Source organism: Leptonychotes weddellii, chromosome 4 (assembly GCF_054177405.1).
Source record: "Leptonychotes weddellii isolate Sample4059 chromosome 4, ASM5417740v2, whole genome shotgun sequence".
Classification (NCBI taxonomy): domain Eukaryota; kingdom Metazoa; phylum Chordata; class Mammalia; order Carnivora; family Phocidae; genus Leptonychotes; species Leptonychotes weddellii.
This window is the reverse complement of record NC_138372.1, coordinates 6,558,990-6,576,854: the sequence shown is the minus strand read 5'-3', so window position 1 is coordinate 6,576,854 and position 17,865 is coordinate 6,558,990. Positions and strand designations below refer to the sequence as shown.

The 17,865-nt window shown below is 54.3% G+C and overlaps 1 protein-coding gene and 1 long non-coding RNA gene across 3 annotated transcripts in view; one reads left to right on the top strand and one right to left on the bottom strand.

The window, feature by feature from the left end:
- The window catches only part of CTNNBIP1 (catenin beta interacting protein 1), a 49,226-nt gene that overhangs the window by 10,289 nt on the left and 21,072 nt on the right, over window positions 1-17,865 (top strand). For both annotated transcript variants that reach the window (XM_081817468.1, XM_081817469.1), the window contains exons 2-4: window positions 11,675-11,759; window positions 16,413-16,531; window positions 17,103-17,193. In XM_081817468.1, the coding sequence (XP_081673594.1) occupies window positions 16,436-16,531; window positions 17,103-17,193 (187 nt within the window). In that variant the 5' untranslated portion in view covers window positions 11,675-11,759; window positions 16,413-16,435. The remainder of the gene's footprint in view (window positions 1-11,674; window positions 11,760-16,412; window positions 16,532-17,102; window positions 17,194-17,865) is intronic.
- LOC145721183 (uncharacterized) lies at window positions 2,068-9,590 on the bottom strand. Its single transcript, XR_014144681.1, has 4 exons — window positions 9,176-9,590; window positions 3,506-3,651; window positions 3,041-3,289; window positions 2,068-2,940 (listed from the first exon to the last, which is right to left on the bottom strand). It is a non-coding gene; the product is annotated as an uncharacterized LOC145721183 (long non-coding RNA).

The following is a 17,865-nucleotide window of genomic DNA, read 5'->3' as shown; positions in this document are numbered from 1 at the left end:
AAAAGCTGGTGAACCATTCCAGGCTAAGGGAGGTGAAAGAGCGTGGGGATTGAATGCACTTGAGATCCTCCATTGGATCCTGGATTGAAAACCAGTGATGGCCGGAGCGGGAAGCCTGCTTCTCCCTCTCCCGCTCCCCCTGCTTGTGTTCCCTCACTCGCTGTCTCTCTCTCTGTCAAATAAATAAATAAAATCTTTATTTAAAAATAAATAGATAAAATCTTTAAAAAAATTAAAGAAAACCAGTGACGGCCACACAGGGCGGCTTGGAAACTGGGACATGGGTGTACATCACAGAATACTACTGGGTCAATATGAAATTCCTTGGGGGTGCAAATAGTGTCCTGGTTATATGTGGGAGGATGGCCTTAGGAGATAGCAGTGAGACATTTAGCAAAGTATCGTGATGTCTACAGCTTACTTTCAAATTGCTCAGGAAGAAAAGCAGGGTACACACCCTGGTGTGCCCACAACATGGAGAGACATGAGTGAGACGAATGTGGCAAAATGTTAGCGAGTGGTGACTCTAGGGGCAGGTATTGGGATGTTCCCTGTACCAATCTTTCAGCTTTTCCATGGCTTTGACATTTGTCACAATAAAAAGGTGAGGAGAAAAAAAACCCAACTTTGTTCCATCTGGAATCTATTTTGGTCTGGTTCTCTTGGCTTTGCCTGGCGCTCCTGGGTTACCGTCCTGGATTTCTGGCTTCTTTCCCCTTCTCTTCCAGCGTGCACAGTGGTCTATTTCCCTTTTTCTTAGGAACCTTTTTTTTGGGTGGGTTATTCTTTTTTTGGAGTTGGAAATTTTTATGACCTCGTATCTTTCTGGCAGACTTACATGGCTTTTCTAGAAGCAGGTAAGAAGCGGTGCGCATTGGCGCTGGTGTTCTTGTTTTGTTCCTACATTGCATTATGTGCTCCAAGTAAATTTGCGAGGAAGTTTAGTTCTCTGAGACCAAAAGCCTCAGTCCGTGAGAATACCCTCAAACTAGTATGTAGTGTCATTAACCTCTCCCTCTGCGAACCTTGATAGAAGCTTTTTCTTCTCAACTGAGAGTTTTTGCAAGAGGTCAGGCTCCACTTGCATTATGTAGATATGGTAAAAGACTCCTGCGTCTCATTTTATGAAATGTGATGGTCTCGGGGCGCCTGGGTGGCTCAGTCGTTAAGCATCTGCCTTCGGCTCAGGTCATGATCCCAGGGTCCTGGGATCGAGCCCCGCATCGGGCTCCCTGCTCCGCGGGAAGCCTGCTTCTCCCTCTCCCACTCCCCCTGCTTGTGTTCCCTCTCTCTCTGCGTCTCTGTCAAATAAATAAATAAAATCTTTAAAAAGAAAAAAAAAAAAAAGAAATGTGATGGTCTTGGGTGGGTAGCTGGCCTGTAAAACCAGGAGCCTTTTTGCCAGGGGAGTGGTAACAAGCCAGTTTTGCTGGGAGCTTCTGCTCCCTGTCCGTGGCTTGGTGACTAATGGTTTCGTGGCTTCGGGAATGAGGGATGTCATTACAAGCGGATGATGGGGATTTGGCTGCTGAACTGGATTATCTGGGTGTGCCTGGCCTGGGTGTTTATGCCTACACCCATTGGGAATGGGGACAGTTTCTCAGCCCCTGCTCGGGCCCCAGCAGCCTCTAGTCCATTTCGGTCCACTGTTCTGAGCTTCTCTGGTGGCCCTGGCCCTGAGCAGACCCTCTAGGTGACCGTGGCTGGATTCCTGCTGTGTTAGGTGCTGTGTTTTCCCTGACCATCCCTCACCTCTCCAGCTGCCACCACATTTGTCCTCAGGCAGGAGCTTTGTGGCCCCCATCCGGAGTTCTCGTCTTCATGTTACCCCCCTTCCCCCACCCACCTCGAGCTAATGGAATAAACGCATATGGATTCTGGAGTTGTCTTTGTTTGAAACATTTTTGTTTTTGATTATCAGCTTGTTAAACATTTAGAGAGGGAGGAAACTGAGTCTTCACAGCCTCTTAGGGGGAGGTTTCCTCCTTCCTTGGATTATTTTTTTGTTCAGAGGTAGCTGGAGGGCAAGGAGAGGGGAGGCTACTGCTTGTGTCATAGAGAGCAGAAGCAGTTATCCAAACAAACAGTGTGGCTAATGGCACGTGTGGGTAGAATGGATCCTTGCAATTTGTAGCAATGGTATGCGTATGGTTTTGAGGTAAACAAACATGCCTATGTTTTATGCAAATTAACGCATACCTATATGTTGAAAGCTTACAGGAGAAAGGAGGCAGTAATCCTATAGCTTCTTCTTCTTTTTTTTTTTTAAAGATTTTTAAATTTTATTTATTTGAGAGAGAGAGCGAAAGAGAGAGCAAGCACACAGAGGGAGGGGAGGGGGAAATAGGCTCCCCGCTGAGCAGGGAGCCCCATGCAGGGCTCGATCCCAAGACCCTGGGATCATGACCTGAGCTGAAGGCAGATGCTTCACCGACTGAGCCATCCAGGTGCCCCCTAAAACTTATTTTCTTAAGGGTCTATAGGAAGAATTTTCACCCAGGAGGCCATGCTTCGAGCCTCCCAGCCGGATCCCAAGGATAGTCATCCCCAGAGCTGGGCGGTAAGGACCTGCAGGCTCTGGAGGCCAGGAGGCGGCCAGCCTGCTGCCTCTGGGGGAACTGAGCCCTCGCCCCAGCAGGCGACCCCATTGATTTAATGACCTAATTCTCACAACAGGAAGTTGGAGGCCTTCCTGGCCCTGGGATTCTGAGGGGATGCAGTGAACCCATTCAGGAAGCTTATTTACTTGAACCAATTATAAGAGAACTTTAATGGAGGGAAGGGATGGAGGGAGAGCTGAGGCAAAGGAAGAAGAGCTGGAGAGGCCAGCGCAGGGAGGGGCGGGGAGGGCCGGGCTGGTGCCATGCTTTTTGGCCTGCCATTATGAGGGTGGCATGAATGCGTCCATAGGCTTCTGAGTGAAGGGACCCCATGCAGCTCCTGAGAAATAAATAGCACTGAATAAATAGTCTTTCCCCTTCCTCTTTAGAAAAAAAATCTTTTAAATTTCTCAATTTAATTAAAAATGTTAAATGGTGACCTGCAGGAATTGACATAGCTGTGGGCTGTGGGGTTGACAGGACTTCCATGGGTTGAGATTATCATTCTCGCCTCCTTCTCTGGAGGTGACACAGGTCTGTGAAACCTCCTGGCCAGGCACCTTCCCACCAGGCCTGCAGTGGACTTCAGCTCTCTCCCTCAGAACACTGACCAGCGATGCAAAGTGAGTTTTCCCTCGGTGGAGGGGAGCAGGGGCGTCGGCAAGCTGGGGGGCATCTCAGATGTCAATCTAGGTTACAGGAGAGAAAAAGGGTCCTTCTGTCATCAACTTGCACAGGGTGGCTTCGGACGCTGCCAGGTGCTCAGCCCGTGGTGAGGGTCCTCCAGCCTGGGAGACCTCCTGCCCAGGACGGGGGACAGAGTGCGCTTGCACCCATTCGAGAGCAGAAGCTTCCAACTCCTCCATTCACTTATAAATAGACAAGGGCTCTGGAGTCTGCATTACCCACTCCCTGGAACCTGCCAGAGGCCGAGGGTCACGAATCAGACTGAATCAGAGGAAGATCCGGAGCCGCGTTTTATAGGCGCGCTGGTTCCTGACTTCAGGTCTCTGGCTCTGGCTTGGCCGGGTTTCAGGGCTCCAGCCGTTCTCTGGGAAGAAAAAAGAATATTTTAAAATTAGGTCAAAAGATGCTTTTTTCCTTCTGTCCTCATTCCCCTGTTGTGCCGAGAGAACACCACCACCACCTGTGTGTCCCTCGGTCGGAACCACAGCCTCGAAACTTAGCCCGGGATCAGGAGTGTCCCCGTGCAGCTGGGGAAACTTCCTCCGGCCCCTCCGCATTCCCTTCCTGTTTGCATTGTTCTCAGCTGAACAGCAGGCCTGCCAGGTACTCTTTCTTAGCTGTAAAAAGAGGGGCTTCACGCCAATTAGGACTTGAAGAGATAGCAACATCCGAGTAACTTATTTTTATCAGTCAGGCAAAATCATAGGGAAAAAAATTTTTTAAGCCTGAAGTTCTAAACAGATGCCTTATATCAGTGCAACCACATCAACATTATATAGTCTATACATACAGGTCCCTTCTAGTCCTCGATGTCTCAGATTCCCTGTGGGGACAGCATTGGGGCTGGGGGCTCCTTTGTGGTTCCCAGGTGACTCTCTCAGGCTTCCCGAATCTGTTCATTCACATAACAGAGCCCCAGATGTGACTGGCGGCACTGTTCCCTACCCCCCGTCCAGTGTATCAGCTCCCTCTATGAGTGAGAGAAGAATTATATTTAATGAGATGTGTGGGTTCATTTTGATGTCTCTGAGAAAAGGCTGCCTGGGGCCTGCCCGCAGATAGCTTGCAGCTTGAGGTGGGAGGAGATGTGCAGACACCCCAGGGCGGGGGCAGGGGGGGATGTCAGGCGTCTTGAGGCGGGAAATTTGGGCAGGTGTAAACCCAGGGCTCAGGGCAGCCCAGGGAAGGTGCTACCGAGCAGAGAACAGTAAGTAGGAAAGGGCATTCTGGGCCGAGGGACCTGCAGCTGCTAAGGCCCAGAGGTGTTGAAGGAACCCCATGCAGCTGGTAACTCTGAGGTTACCAGAGGTAACTGAGGTAACTGAGGGAAACCACGGGCATCCCAGGGCCTTCGGCAGCATCCCTGGCCCCTGCCCACTAGCATCCTCCCCATTACGACGACCAGAAATGTCTCAGACATCACCAGATGCCCCCGACTGAGCACCCCCGCTTCTCGGACGTGGTGGACGGCTGGTCCTACTACCTGTCCCTGCCCAAGGCAGGTGTGGGGGGAGGCCCTTTCTTCTCGCATCCTGTCCAGCGTGCAGGTCCTGGGGAGCCCTCTCTGGGCAGATCTGTGCCTGTCCTGCAGCCCTTTGTTGTTATCGTTTAAAGATTTATTATTTATTTTGGGGAGAGAGTAGGGGAGGAGCAGAGGGAGAGGGAGAGCGAATCTCCAGCAGACTCCTCACTGAGCGAGGAGCCCGACACGGGGCTCCATCCCTGGACCCTGAGCCAAAATCAAGTCAGCCTCTTAACTGACTGAGCTGCCCCCCACCCCCCACCCCCCCACCGCCAATGCTTCCAGGCGCCCCCTTCCCAGCCTAACCACGGTCTTCTCTGTGGCTGCCTTCCCCACGGTTGTCAGGACAGCTGGGCAGGGCGGCCGCGCTCTGCTTGCTGTTGGGTTGTTTTGAATCAGGTCCCATGGATTTGATTTTAATGCTGCAAGAACCTTCACCCAAGGGCCTTCATCAGAGCGGTTCACTCCTGGAACAGGATGCACCTGCCGCATTGCCGTGAAGGACAGGTTACAGCTCTGAGGTGGGAGGTGTTTGGGGGGGTGAAAAGCCCAAGAGTTTGGACTCACTCCTGTGCCCACGAACCTGCAGCCAGAGAGGAGCAGGGCTCATCTGTGTTCGGGCCTCAGAGCTGCTCCCCACTACAGCAGGGCCTTCAGGTTGTACTACACATAGCTCCTCGCACACACACCACCCCTCCCAACCCCAGAGCAAGGGCAGGCCTCTCCTACTGCCTTGCTTGACCATTTCCCAGTGGCTTTTCAGTGTTTTCCTGACTTTCCATTTTGATTTCAAATCTGCAGAAAAGTCGAAATAGTAGTGAACTCTGACCTTTACCTAGTGTCACCAGTGTTCACCTTTTGCCATAGTTGCTCACGCACCTTCTGTGCACGCTCACACACACTTAGGCACACACACTTTTTTTCCCCCCTGAACCATTTAGGAGTAAGCTGCAAGCATTGAGATGTTTCACGCTTACGTACTCCAGCCCACATCGCTTAAGGGCCAGGGTATTTTCCAGAGCACCCAGGATAAAATCACATTCAACACACACAACATTGATACAATACCATTATCTAATCAATACTCTCTAGTAAACCTTGCCTAATTGCCCAATAACGGCCTTTATGACTCCTTCCCCCTCTCTCTCCCCGGATCCCATCAAGGACCATTCACTGTGTTCAGTTGTTATGCTGTATTATCTTCTTTTCTGACTGGCAGGAGTTTGGGGCTCTGGCCTTTTTTTTTTTTCTCTGAAGTGGATTTTCATTTTCATTTCAGTTAAAATGGCTGACGCTTCTCTCAACTCCTGAGCCAGGAGGCGCTTGATAGGATGGAGGGAACTCATGCATTCAAATTCGGGCCCTGTCACTTCTTAGCTCCTTGGCCTTGGGCAGGTTACTTAGCATCCCTGAGTCGCAGTTGTCTTATCTATCAAATGGGAGTAATTCTTACCTTGCAGGCTTGTTGCAAGGACTAAAATTAAACGAGACAAATGTGATGAATGTGCCTGACGGTGTGCCTGTCCCTTGGAGAACGCTCCAGCAACAGCAGTAATTATCATTGTTCTGCCATGTAGCCTGGCTTCATAGAGCAGGAAGGAGCTTTGGATCAGGTTTGAACTTGGGTTGGTGACCTCAGGAAGAACTCCTTATCCCCAGCTCATCTCCGGAAGAATGATGCCACGTCCTGCAGACTCCCTGACTCGCCAGAGCTGCCATTAGACCTGTTTTGCTCATGCTGGTGGAACATGGTTCGAGAATGCTGAGCCTGGCTCTGGATTGAGGAGGCTTCAATGTGGAATTTATTAATTAAGGCAGTTGCTCATGAGGCCCCAGAGTCCAGGAGGTTGCAGCTTAATTACCGAGAGCAGAGCTTGTGGAAATTCTCTCCAGTGCCCTAGTTTTGATGTCGCTGAGGGTCTGAGCTGCCGCCTGGTACGGAGCTGCAGACCGGGCTCGGGCCCGCCTCCCTCTCCTTGGCCCTGAGTGCTTTCTACCCATTTACACGTATCCTGGATAGCAGTGTCGCATAGTGGTTCAGAACTTGGACGATCTGGGTTTGAATCCTGCCTCAGTGCAGAGTAGGACAGACTGGCTGAGTGATCACTGGGTGATCTCTGCATCTCCGTGTCCTCATTTGTTGAACCTTAACAAGGATGTTTGCTCTGAAGCCTGAATGATTTATGTACCTGAAGGGGTGAGCACAGTACTTGGCCAATAGTTAGAATGTGTGTCAACTATTTCTTTAGAGGAGTTCTCAACCTGGGGTGATTTTGCCTCCCAGGGGACGCAATGGCAACGTCTGGAGACATTTTTGGTTGTCACAACCAGGAAGGGGCTGCTCCTGGAGTCTAGCGGATAGAGCCCAGGGTTGCTGCTAAATATCCTACAATGCCCAGGACAGTCCTCACAACAAAGAATTCTAAATTCTCCATCGTGCCAAGGTTGGGAAACTCTGCTTTAAAGCACCCCCGGTGATTCAGGGCGGCGTGTGGAACATGGAGGTGGGGTCCTGCCCTCCCCGCCGACCCCATAACTCTTCACCCCTGATCATTCCTTTGAGCCAGTTGGGGGCCGATGGGTGAACTGGGAAGGAAAAGGGAGGAAAGGAAGCTGGGTATGTTAAGCCTTTGAATTCTTACTGTTTAGTCTTATTCCCACCACCCCCCATTCTATAACAAAAATACCCCTTACTCGCGTTGTCTATTATCATCTTGTGATCTTATCATTAGAGTAACTAGTGTTTATTGAGCGTTTGCTGTGTGCCATGTACTATGCCTAGTGCTCTCTGTTATCTTATTTTCACAGCCCTGATAGGCAGGTGCCATTATCATCCCCATTCTACAGATAAGGAAACTGAGGCTTATTGATGGGAAGGCTCTAAGCTGTCTGAAATTCAACCCCTGGTCCTTTTCCAAAACTGTTCCACCTGCATCTCTCCCATCTTGGTTGATAGGAGTGCTGCCTTCAGTTGCTCAGCCCCCAGAACTGGGGGTCCCCATCCCATGTACCTGCCCCCACTGCGTGCGGCACCCACTGGCCCTCCTGATGTCCCGTCCACTCCTTTTGCCTGGATTCCCATCACAGCCTCCCCCTGCTTCTGCTCTCAGCCCCCCACCTCCTCTCTGTGTCTGAGTCAGGGTGGACCTGCCAACACTCAAGTCAGGCCAGGCTACACCTCTGCTTGCTGCCCTTTCTTACAGGTCCAGGTCAGGTTTCCCAGAGGCCTCAGTGCCCTGGGCCCCTTGTCCCCGTGCGCGTTCCCTTCCTGTGGCCTTTCTTGCTCTTCCTCCAGCGCACCCCACCCTGGGGCCTCCGTCCAGCTCTGCTCTGGGTTCCCACGGCTCACTCCGTCACCCCGTTCCAGTCTTTGCTCAGGAAGGCCGACCCGGCCACCGCACGTTCCTGATCCCCTCACCCAGCTCGGTTTTTATCCTAGCACTTCTTGGTCACCTTCTTCCATCCACACTATATTATTTCCCATTGGTTGATTTTTATTTTGTTTTGTCTGCTCTCCCCTCTCACCAGAGTATGTAGGGACTTTTGACTGTTTTTTCGCTGATATATCCCAATACGTAGTAGGTGCTGAATACATTTGTTGATTGAATGACTTCCCCGTGGCCACCTGGCTGGTAATGGGGTCACCAGGATGCCACATCTTCACCTTCATGCGTGTTGCTCCGTCCTCCCCACCCCGTCCAGGGCAGCATCTCCCAGATCTGGCTGCTCACCACGTTTTGACTCTGTCTCCAGAACACTTTGCAGATGTCCACTGTAGGAACAACTCTATCTGAAGGGGTTCTGCCCTACTTGCCAGCCCCCATAGGCTTCTCCATGGCCTGTGGAGTCCAGCCCTAGCTCTTCAGCCTGTCCTCAGGGCCCTTACCAGCAGGCCTTCTATGCCCCTGCCTGCAGCCACCGTGCCAGTCCACGCTCTTACCCAGCTCCCATCCTGCCCTCCCACCTGCCAGCATGCCCCCACCCTTCCCCTCACCGTCCCTTCCCTGTCAGCCCCCAGCGCAGGCCCTGGCTCCCTCCTGGTCCGGCAGGAGGCTCCCCTCCAGCTCTGCCCCAGAGTCTTCTTCCCACTGATGCCACAGTGGTCTTGTGAAGCTCAGACCTTACCTGAGGACCCCCTGCTTCAGCGCCTCTCCTCACCCCTCTCTGAGACCCCTGGGGTCCAGTACCAGCTCACCTTGACACCTCTCACCCGACACCTTCTTCTTCCTCTAGGTTTTCCAAAGACTAAATCTTCTCTGGATGCCTTCCCGCAGGGCTGGGTCAGACTCCCAGCTGCTTGTCCTCGGGGCACCGTGCACTTACCCTTTGTGTCTGCACTTATCCCAGTGTCTGTGGGTGCGCATACCTGGGTGTGACTCGCCCGGAGCCCCTCATCACAGGCAGACCACGGCTGTTTTGCTCAGCTGTCTATCTTCGAGGCCTAGCACAGGGCCTGGCATGTAATAGACGCTCAGTAATCGTTCAGACAACATCCCAGTGCCTCCAGTGCCCTTCTCCTTCCTCTCTGCCAGCAAACTCCTATTCATCCTTTGAGACCTAGCTCCAGTTTCCTCTCCCCGGAGCTCCTCTGCGTTCTCGCAGAGCTTCGCACATTCCTTACTCTGCCACTTACTCCCCTGGGCGCAGGCCCCGGCCTTTCCCTGCTGCTACGGAGCTGCTCGGGGGCGGGGGGCCGGCGCGATACGCGCATCTGACACTCTGGTGGTGTTTGTGTCTCAGCCCGACCTACGTCCTTGGCTCGTCGTTGCTGTTTGTGTTGTTTCCCGTTTGCTTTGTGTAGTGTGATTTCCTCAGCATCATGGTCGCTTCCTGGAAGGAGGTGTCACAGCCCCACCTTTGTATCTCCTGTTCCCTGAGCCTGACACAGGGCTGGGTACCCCAAGAAAGGTTTTAGTGAATCCTTCTTGAGTCAGTGTCACGTCTACTTCAGGTTCCAGGGCCCGTGGCAGCTTGAGAGGCACCTTGACACTCTTTTTCTCATTCTGGACCAGCTTTATAATTTGCGGGGCCCCGCGCAGGGCCCCTTGTTCAAAAATGATGAAGCGTTTCAAGACTGTGATAGTAGAGCTCTAAACCAAGGATGGGGCCTTCTAGGCCTCAGCTCATGAAGCCTGCCCTGATCTCATTGTATCCAATGAGGGAAGACATGGTAGAGGTCATGATTTCCTTTTTACAGAGGGCAAAATGAAGGGCCCAAAGGGCAGTGACCAACCTCAGGGTGCACAGCTGATCGGCAACAAAGCAGAACTGAAAACATGCCAGCTCCTGGAGCATGCTTACTTCCACTGGCTCAGGGGCCCCCAGGACTTCTGAGCCTTAGTTTTCTCTGTAAAATGGGGACATTGACCTGGTCATAAAATGGCAACTAGAACAGCTGGTCGCAAATCCCCAGACAGTCCCATCAGGAACAGCACTGCAGCCTTTGGATGCCTTCCCCTTAAAGTCACTAATGCAAAGGTACTCTCTGCTTCTTGGAAGGACCTGAGTCCTGTAGACAGTAGGAGGCTAATTGGCTGTTGCGGTAGCTGAAGAAATTAAAGCCCTCAGAGGTGGGAGAAGGCTGTCTCTTCTCATCTCTTTTTGAAGGAATGTGGGGACTTGGGTGGAAGGTTCCCCAGGGAGCCTTGGTATTTTGGTGCTTTGATATCTAGAGGAATAAAAGAGCAATTAATCGCTAAAGATGCTTGTTCCCGTAGGGATGGCTGTTCCCGCAGTCTGAAGGTGGAGGGAGTGTCCCCATAGGGGCAGTCTGAGGGCAGAGGGAGTGGCAGGGGTGGGTGACAGTTCCTCCATCCGAGGGCCCTTGTTGCTTGAAGAGATACGCAGACCAGAGCCCCAGAGGGTTCGAGCTTTTGAAATCTCACTTTCTCCGGGAAACCCATTTTCTTTAGGGCCCCGCCCCGACCACGAGTGAGCGTCTTTCGTTGCCGAAAGACAGTGGAAGAGGGGTTTCCCAGCTGTCCTTGGTCCCGCATCTCCCGCAGAACAGGTTTCTCAAAGTGTCATCCTCAGACCTCTGTCCTCACAGCAGGGCTGAGAGTTGGGAGTCCCCCTGTTGGAACCAGGGGCTCCGAGATCAGTGCACACAGCGGAGGAGGTGGCCGGGCTGGTGCGGTGGGCACCGCTCCCTGGTGCCCCCCACCTGCCTCCGCCTGTGCTCCTGCCAGAGTAACCTGCACGGGACCTCAATGATGAGGCTGGGCGGCAGGGGTGAAAGAGAAGACGGTGTTCTTTGATCCCTGCAAGAGTTGTGTTAGGGGCCGGGAGACATGCGGGCCCGCCGGTAGGTTGTAAATGACCTGCAGCTTTGTTTTATGTGCATGGGGGGGCGGTTAGTTTATGCTTACACGTCCAGCTACAGATGTTCACTAGGCACAGGACCGTCAGAAACGCACGTCTGAGCGCAGAGCAGGTGGAGAACCGCGGTGCCCGTGCACATGCCCGGCTCAGGTTCTGTGTGGTGGCTGGGACGCCTTCTTGTGCAGGTGCAGGACCTGCCCGTCAGCTGCCTGGAGTGACTCACCTCTGGGGCTGCGTCTCCGAGCGCAGCTCTCAGTTGGACTTGGTGACTAAGCCGAGGCAGGAGGGTGTGTGGTGACCTGCTTCAGCTGGAAGTGGCAGGTGAGCATAGCTGCAGTCCGCGCCTGATCCCAGAGGTGTTGGTGCAGGTTCCCTGGGCTGGCCACACACACAGGTATTTCCGGATCCTGGCAGAGCCTGCTGCCAGGAGCTTCCCGCCAGTGTGGTGGGTCCACGGGCGTGGGGCGGGAGCTCCAGCTTCGACTCCGGCAGCCCCGCGGGCCCTCCCGGCTCCTCCCATGACCCGTGTTCTGTGTTTCCGCAGGGCCCCACCTTCCTATTTCTCCCCGGCCACAGCCCGTCCATCACAGTTGAGCAGCTGTTTGCCTGAAGTTAATTTCCAGAGGCAGGTAAGGACCCAGGGGAAGGACTTCTGGTGGCAGGCCACAGGGCAGTGCTGGGGAGCGGCTCTTGGGTCTGGGCTGCGGGGCTCGAGTGGAAGGGAGCTCCTCTCGCTTCCTTCTTCCACCAAGCCCGCTCCTGCTCATTTCTTCTGACGCTGTGGGCCCTTCTCGTCAATGCCGTGGCGCGGCTCATTTCTTTTAGGCTGAGATGTGTGCAGTCTCTGGACTAATATTTTGTGTCAGTTCTGTGAATCACAATTATATGATGTTGTTTTACATTGCATACATGTAAATGTACCTTTTTTAATGTGAGCATTTAAAATATATCACAACTTTTTAAAAAAATGGGTAGAACAAAAGCCAAGTGCTGGGACCCCTGGAGCAGAGGTGGATTGTGTGTGTCAAGGACGCTCTGGCTGTCTGGCCCCAGCCTGAGGTGACTCACTGTTTTCCAAGCAGGTGTAAGACCACCCCGGGTATAAATGTAAATTCCAGTTTTATAAATGTGGGTATTCAAACAGCATGAGCTTCAAGTTTATAAATAAGAATGCGTGCAGGTGGCTGTGTTTGTATTCGGGGCCACTTATGCCTGTCCAGAGGAGGCCAGCTTTCAAAGCTGTTTATCAGAATGGGCCTGATTGCTGCAGGGGACACTCGGCGGTCCAGCTCTGGGGTTCCTCCTGCGCCACGGTTCTTCTAAAGTGACAGCCACTGCTTCAAAGCTGGAGACTGAGTTCTGGGAGAGGCTAGGTCCCTGCAGGGCGGGGCAGGAGCATGCTGTCTCGCCTGTGGCCTGGTGTCCCCCACGGAACGCAGTGTGGCCTCTTAGGCCATGGGCCACTTTGTCGCTTAGGATTCCTCCTAGTGGTTGGGATCCCCATCCCAGTCAACCTTCCTCCCACAGAGATGCGGGCTCAGAACCAACAGGAACATAGCGGGTGTGGTAGGGAGTGTGTCTCTGTGTGTGCACTGAATGTATGTTCCTTGGTTTCCCTTAATTGCATTTGTCCCATTTGCAGATGTAAGTTTCTGGACTCCTCCCCACTTTTTGCATAACACGTGGCTATCTACAGCAGCATCTGTAGCCATGGGCCCCTGCCCTCACCATTCATTTGGGTAGTTGATGGTTTCCTGTTTCTCTCTGTTTTCATTTTCTGGCTCATCTACATTTTTCCCTAGTTAGCTCCCACAGTGGTAGCGAGGAGAGGGAGCAGGTCTGTCTCTGACTTGGGCCGTTAACACCGAGACATTTTCTCAGGGCTTAGAATGGAAGTGCCGCCACTGTAGATGATGGGATGTTTCCGGAGCAGCTGGGAGACCATAACTGAGAAGCACTGTTATCTTTGCCTCTCACGGCTCAAGACTACACAACTACTGTGTCCAAATTACTTGCAGTTTGGACTTAGGTGATTCCGACACATCTCACTGGAGCCCAGCTCTTCATCCCTACAGGGGAGAATACGGATTTTCAAATGAAGTTAATCTGATACTTGTCAGAATGGTGATGAAAATTTAATAGCATGTTTGCTGGGATAGGCACCAAACCCAAACATGCTTTAATAGACTGGTAGCATATCAGTGACTGCAATGTCTGTGTTGTTTGGGTTGACCATGGTTTGCTCTCTTCAGTTATTAATTTTCTTCACATCGACCCCCCTGATGCAGATTCTGTTTAGGATAGAACCATGTAGACCAGCCATGATGTCCTCCTCTCTTGGGCGGGCACGTGCCCTCATGGCCCCTACATTCTGCCCCAGATCCGGCCCTGAGTGTTTCCCCTTGTCGGGCAGCAGGGCAGAAGCAGCTTGAAGTAGAGCCCAAAGAATACTAGAGAACCAGAAGTTTTAGAAATGATGAGTCTGCCTCAAAGCAAGACTGTCTCTGCCAAGGAAGCTGAGGTGGGAGTAACCTGGCCCCAAAGATCCATTCAGGCCCCATGACACCCTAGGCCCATGGCTGGGTGGCGAACCCCTCCCCCTTCAGTAATCACAGTTTGAGTGTGGGGGTTCCCCCCGGACGGTAAGGCTTGAGTGGAAGACAATGGAATGACATCCATTTGTACGGGATGCCAGGATTGTTGGACAGAGCAAAATTCTGTAAAAATGGACCATGTAAAATGAATTCACACACACTCAGGCTCATGGTCACACTCACACACTTCTGCAGGTTCCGAGCCTACCTCTCTATTGGAGGAAGCTTGGCTGGTCAGGAAAGGACAGTGAGGAAGGTGTCCCCAACCACGGGGAAGCCAGGACCCCTAGGTCCTGGGATGCGCAGCAAAACCAGATATGTATTCTTGCCTGAGTAGGGCCGGCCCCTGAATGAAGAATAGATCTTGCTGTGGGACTGGGGTGTGGTTTGTGACATAGGATGAGAGTAAGGGCTTGAACCAGATGGGCCTGTTGGGGAGTTGGGGTGGGGGCAGGCGGAGAAGCTTGCTGGAACTCTGGTTCTTTTGTGTGTGGTGACACCTAGTGGCCCGTCAGCGGTCTTCAGTGCTGCCTTTCACAAAGAGAGAGCAAACTGACCATTAGCCCTTGGACACAGGACGGGGGTGGAAGATTTTTACTCCCCGAAGCCCTGACTCCCAGTTTGAAGGCTTTGTGGAGTGTTTCAGAAGTTCTCTGGAGAACAGGATAGCCCAAGGCACTCCAATTGCTCGAATGGGAGCCCTTTGTCAAGGCTCGGTTGGGTTATGGAGACTAGGTACTCTGGTCAGTGTCAACATGGTGACATTTGGCCCTAAATCAACATGGATATTGTAGAGAGGGAGAAGCTTAGACATCACAGGCCGTCCTGATTTTCCAATCAGCCAGCCGGGTGGTATGTGTTAAGTACCAGGCAGGGTGCTGGGCTATGGAGGATGGGGTGAGCTAAGTGGGCCCTGGCCCTCTAGTCGGGCAGGGGAGAGATGATAAGCAAGTACTCCAGCAAGACCCTCTCAGAAAATTGGGACTGGGCTATGTGACCCAGAGGGTGTAGGGGTTGGGGGGGGTGGACACAGAACAAGAGAGGTTCCCTGGGAAGGCGTCTTTAAGCACATTGAAGGATGAAAAGAAGCCAGCCCGGGCTCAGGGGGACACCCAGTGCAAAGGCTGCCGGGGGAAAGAGCTTCTTTGTATGTTCTAGAAATAGACTCGGGTTAGGAGGGCAGGGTGCAAGGGGAGGTGTGAGAAGGAGGCAGGGCCGCCCATGCAGGCCTCGTGGGTCCTTGTGTGGGACAGTGGAGTGGAAGGAAGTGAGGAGGGGTCCATGTGAGAAGTGATGTCCCACAACTGGGCTTTCCCACTCAGCTGGCTAGGGAGTTAGCGTTGTCCACTACACTGGGGATGGCGGGGCTGCCTTCCATCAGTGCCCCTCTGGAGGTGGCTTACCCCTTTTCCTGGTTATAAGTGTTCATTAGGCTTTTTTCTGAGCCCAAAGGAGGTGACAGGTGAGAAGACAGTACAATAGGGAGCCTGGGGGTGGGGGGGAAGGATGTGGGGGGAAGGAAGGCCCCAGAAGGAGACATGCTACATCAAGTATACAGCTCTAAGTAAGCCCCAGCTTGCCAGCTTTTAGACCCTTGTGGGGACTTTTGGGGCCAGAGCCCCTGTGAGCTTATGGGGACTGAGCAGTTGACGGGGACCTCCAAGGAGGCACTGCCCAGGGCTCTGGCACATTTCTGAGTCTGCCCTCTGCACAGAGAGCAGGCCGGCCTGGGAGAGCCTGCTGGTCCAGGGCTTGCTGGCCCCTGAGGGATGGACGGCATGAGGAGTGTCCTTGGCTTGCAAGCCAGGTTCCCTTGGTCCTCCCAGCACAGCTCCTTGGCACCAGGGCTGCCGAGGCTCCACCCCCACCAGCTGCTGCGTTATTTCTGACTCATCCAGGGGTTACAAGTGTGTAACCCAAACCCCTCCACGCCCGGCTTCCTCTCCGCCGGCTCCTCCTGGAGGGGGGGAAGCCCTGGGACTTTTCTCCTGGGACCTTTCTGCAGGTTGGGTCCCTGCTGTCCCTGGACGCAGCTGCTGCCTGCAGGCGCTCCCCTCTGACGGGGAGGTGGGTGTGTGAGGGTGAGGGCAGTGAGCTCAGGTGGGTATCTGTGCCCCACAGCCCCGGCCTGCCTGTCCGCATCGAGGGACTCCTTGGAACCCAGCCCAGGCGCCGGCCTCTTGAATTCGTCAGGGGCTTTTGCGGAGGGGGGCCGCCCTCGTGTTCGGGGCTGGGCCCTGATCTCTCAGTTTCTCCAGCCGGGGCGCCGGCCGGCTGCCTCTGGTCATGTCACTTCTGCTCCTTGTGGAAGTTGCATGCTTTGAAAACCTGGGACACTTCGGGCTTCATTCAGCACATCTCCGGGGGCTCACCGCAGGGTTGTTCCTGAGGGGGTGGCTGGAAGGTTGGGCTGGCCAGAAGTTCTGGGTCAGCTCAGTGCCCTGGGCCCAGCAGCTCCTCACAGAGGGTGCTGGCCCCCAGCGCCTGCTCCAGGCCCGAGCCGCTCAGTCTGGCGGACTGGGGCCTGCAGGGGTGAGGCAGGAACAGGCAACTTGCCACCTGCTCTGGGCTCTCAGAAGCGGGACCCTGAAGCCCCGTGGGCTGCCTGACAACTCCCGCCGAGCACCCGGTCTGTGTCTGGTGTGTCTCGTCCTGACCCCCGCTTCAGTGCCTCTCCTTGCCCCGCAGGAGTCCCCAGGGCTGGCCAGGGAATGAACCGCGAGGGGGCTCCCGGGAAGAGTCCGGAGGAGATGTACATTCAGCAGAAGGTCCGAGTGCTGCTCATGCTGAGGAAGATGGGATCAAATGTGAGTGCTTCGGGGTGCCAAGCAACAGGTCCCCCAGGGCGGGTGCCTGATGTGGGCGGAACAGAGATCCGTAGCCACCTCCTGTGACAGCCCTGCTCTGGGAAGGGGGACGTGGGGCTTGTGGTTTGCCTCCGTGGCCAATTCTTGTCACCCAGAGCCCTGCCCGTCCAGTTCCGGGGGGACTGCTGGGGCGGCCTTCCCATCCCTGTGCCGAGTGTGACCCAGGGGCGGGGTGTGTGAGCCCCTACAGGCCCTGACCTTACTCTCCTCCTGTCTCCCCAGGAGCTGTCCAAGGGGCGCTGGGCAGGATGGTCCCTAAGAGGACAGCATGATTCAGAAAGGGATGGGCTCCCTGGGCAGGCCCCGTGCTGCACGGAACCCAGTCTCAGATCTGATCCGAGCGGCAAGGCCTGGGGGACCATGGGCCAGACTTCAGGGTGGGGGCAGGGGGTGCTCGCTCCGGAACTGAAGGGTCAGGACTCAGGAACAGGGACCCTGGGATGAGAGGAGGAGGTACGTTCGGGGAGCCCGTGCGTGCCGTCCCTCACCCGTGGCTGTCTCCCCCTTGCAGCTGACGGCCAGTGAGGAGGAGTTCCTGCGCACCTACGCGGGGGTAGTCAACAGCCAGCTCAGCCAGCTCCCCCAGCACTCCATCGACCAGGGTGAGTCCCAGCCAGGGTGCCCAGCCACGCCCTTCCCAGAGGCGCTAAGTTGTGGCTCCTGGGGAAAACTTAGCTCCTGGGGCCCATGAGGAGGGGCTGTAGCCGCCTCCCATCCAGAGAGCTGAGCCCCAAGCCTGGGCCCATCTCTTTCGCCAGATGGGAGCCGAGGACCCCCTCAGGTAATGGTGGGATCCCCCCTTTCTAGGCCCAGAGGAGCCGAGAAATCGAGGCATCTGGGAGCCCCTGTGACTGCAGAGGCTCTGGGTTTTTGCATTTCCTCAGTCTTTGGCTTGACCCCCGCCCACCCAGCACCTGGTGCAGGGAGAACGTGAAACCACCCTCATGGGCTAGGACCTGTCCTGGGCACGGCTGTGAGGGGCTTGTGTGTTCCTGGCTGTACCCAGGCGAGAGGCCCCAAGGGCTCTGTGTGCCTGAGGTCTCCGTCTGCCCGGGGCAGTCGTTTCCATTTTGGGTCCCCTCACCTGATCATAATAATGGTGGCAGGTAACACTCAGGTATTTATCGTCTAGCAGGCACCTGCTGAGTGCCGGGCACACATCATTTCATTTACTCGTAGCGGTACCAGTGGTATTACTTGCACTTCACAGGCAAGGAAACGGGTTCAGAAGCAGTAAGGGATCGCCCTGGTCTTGCAGCCCGTTAGCAGAGGGC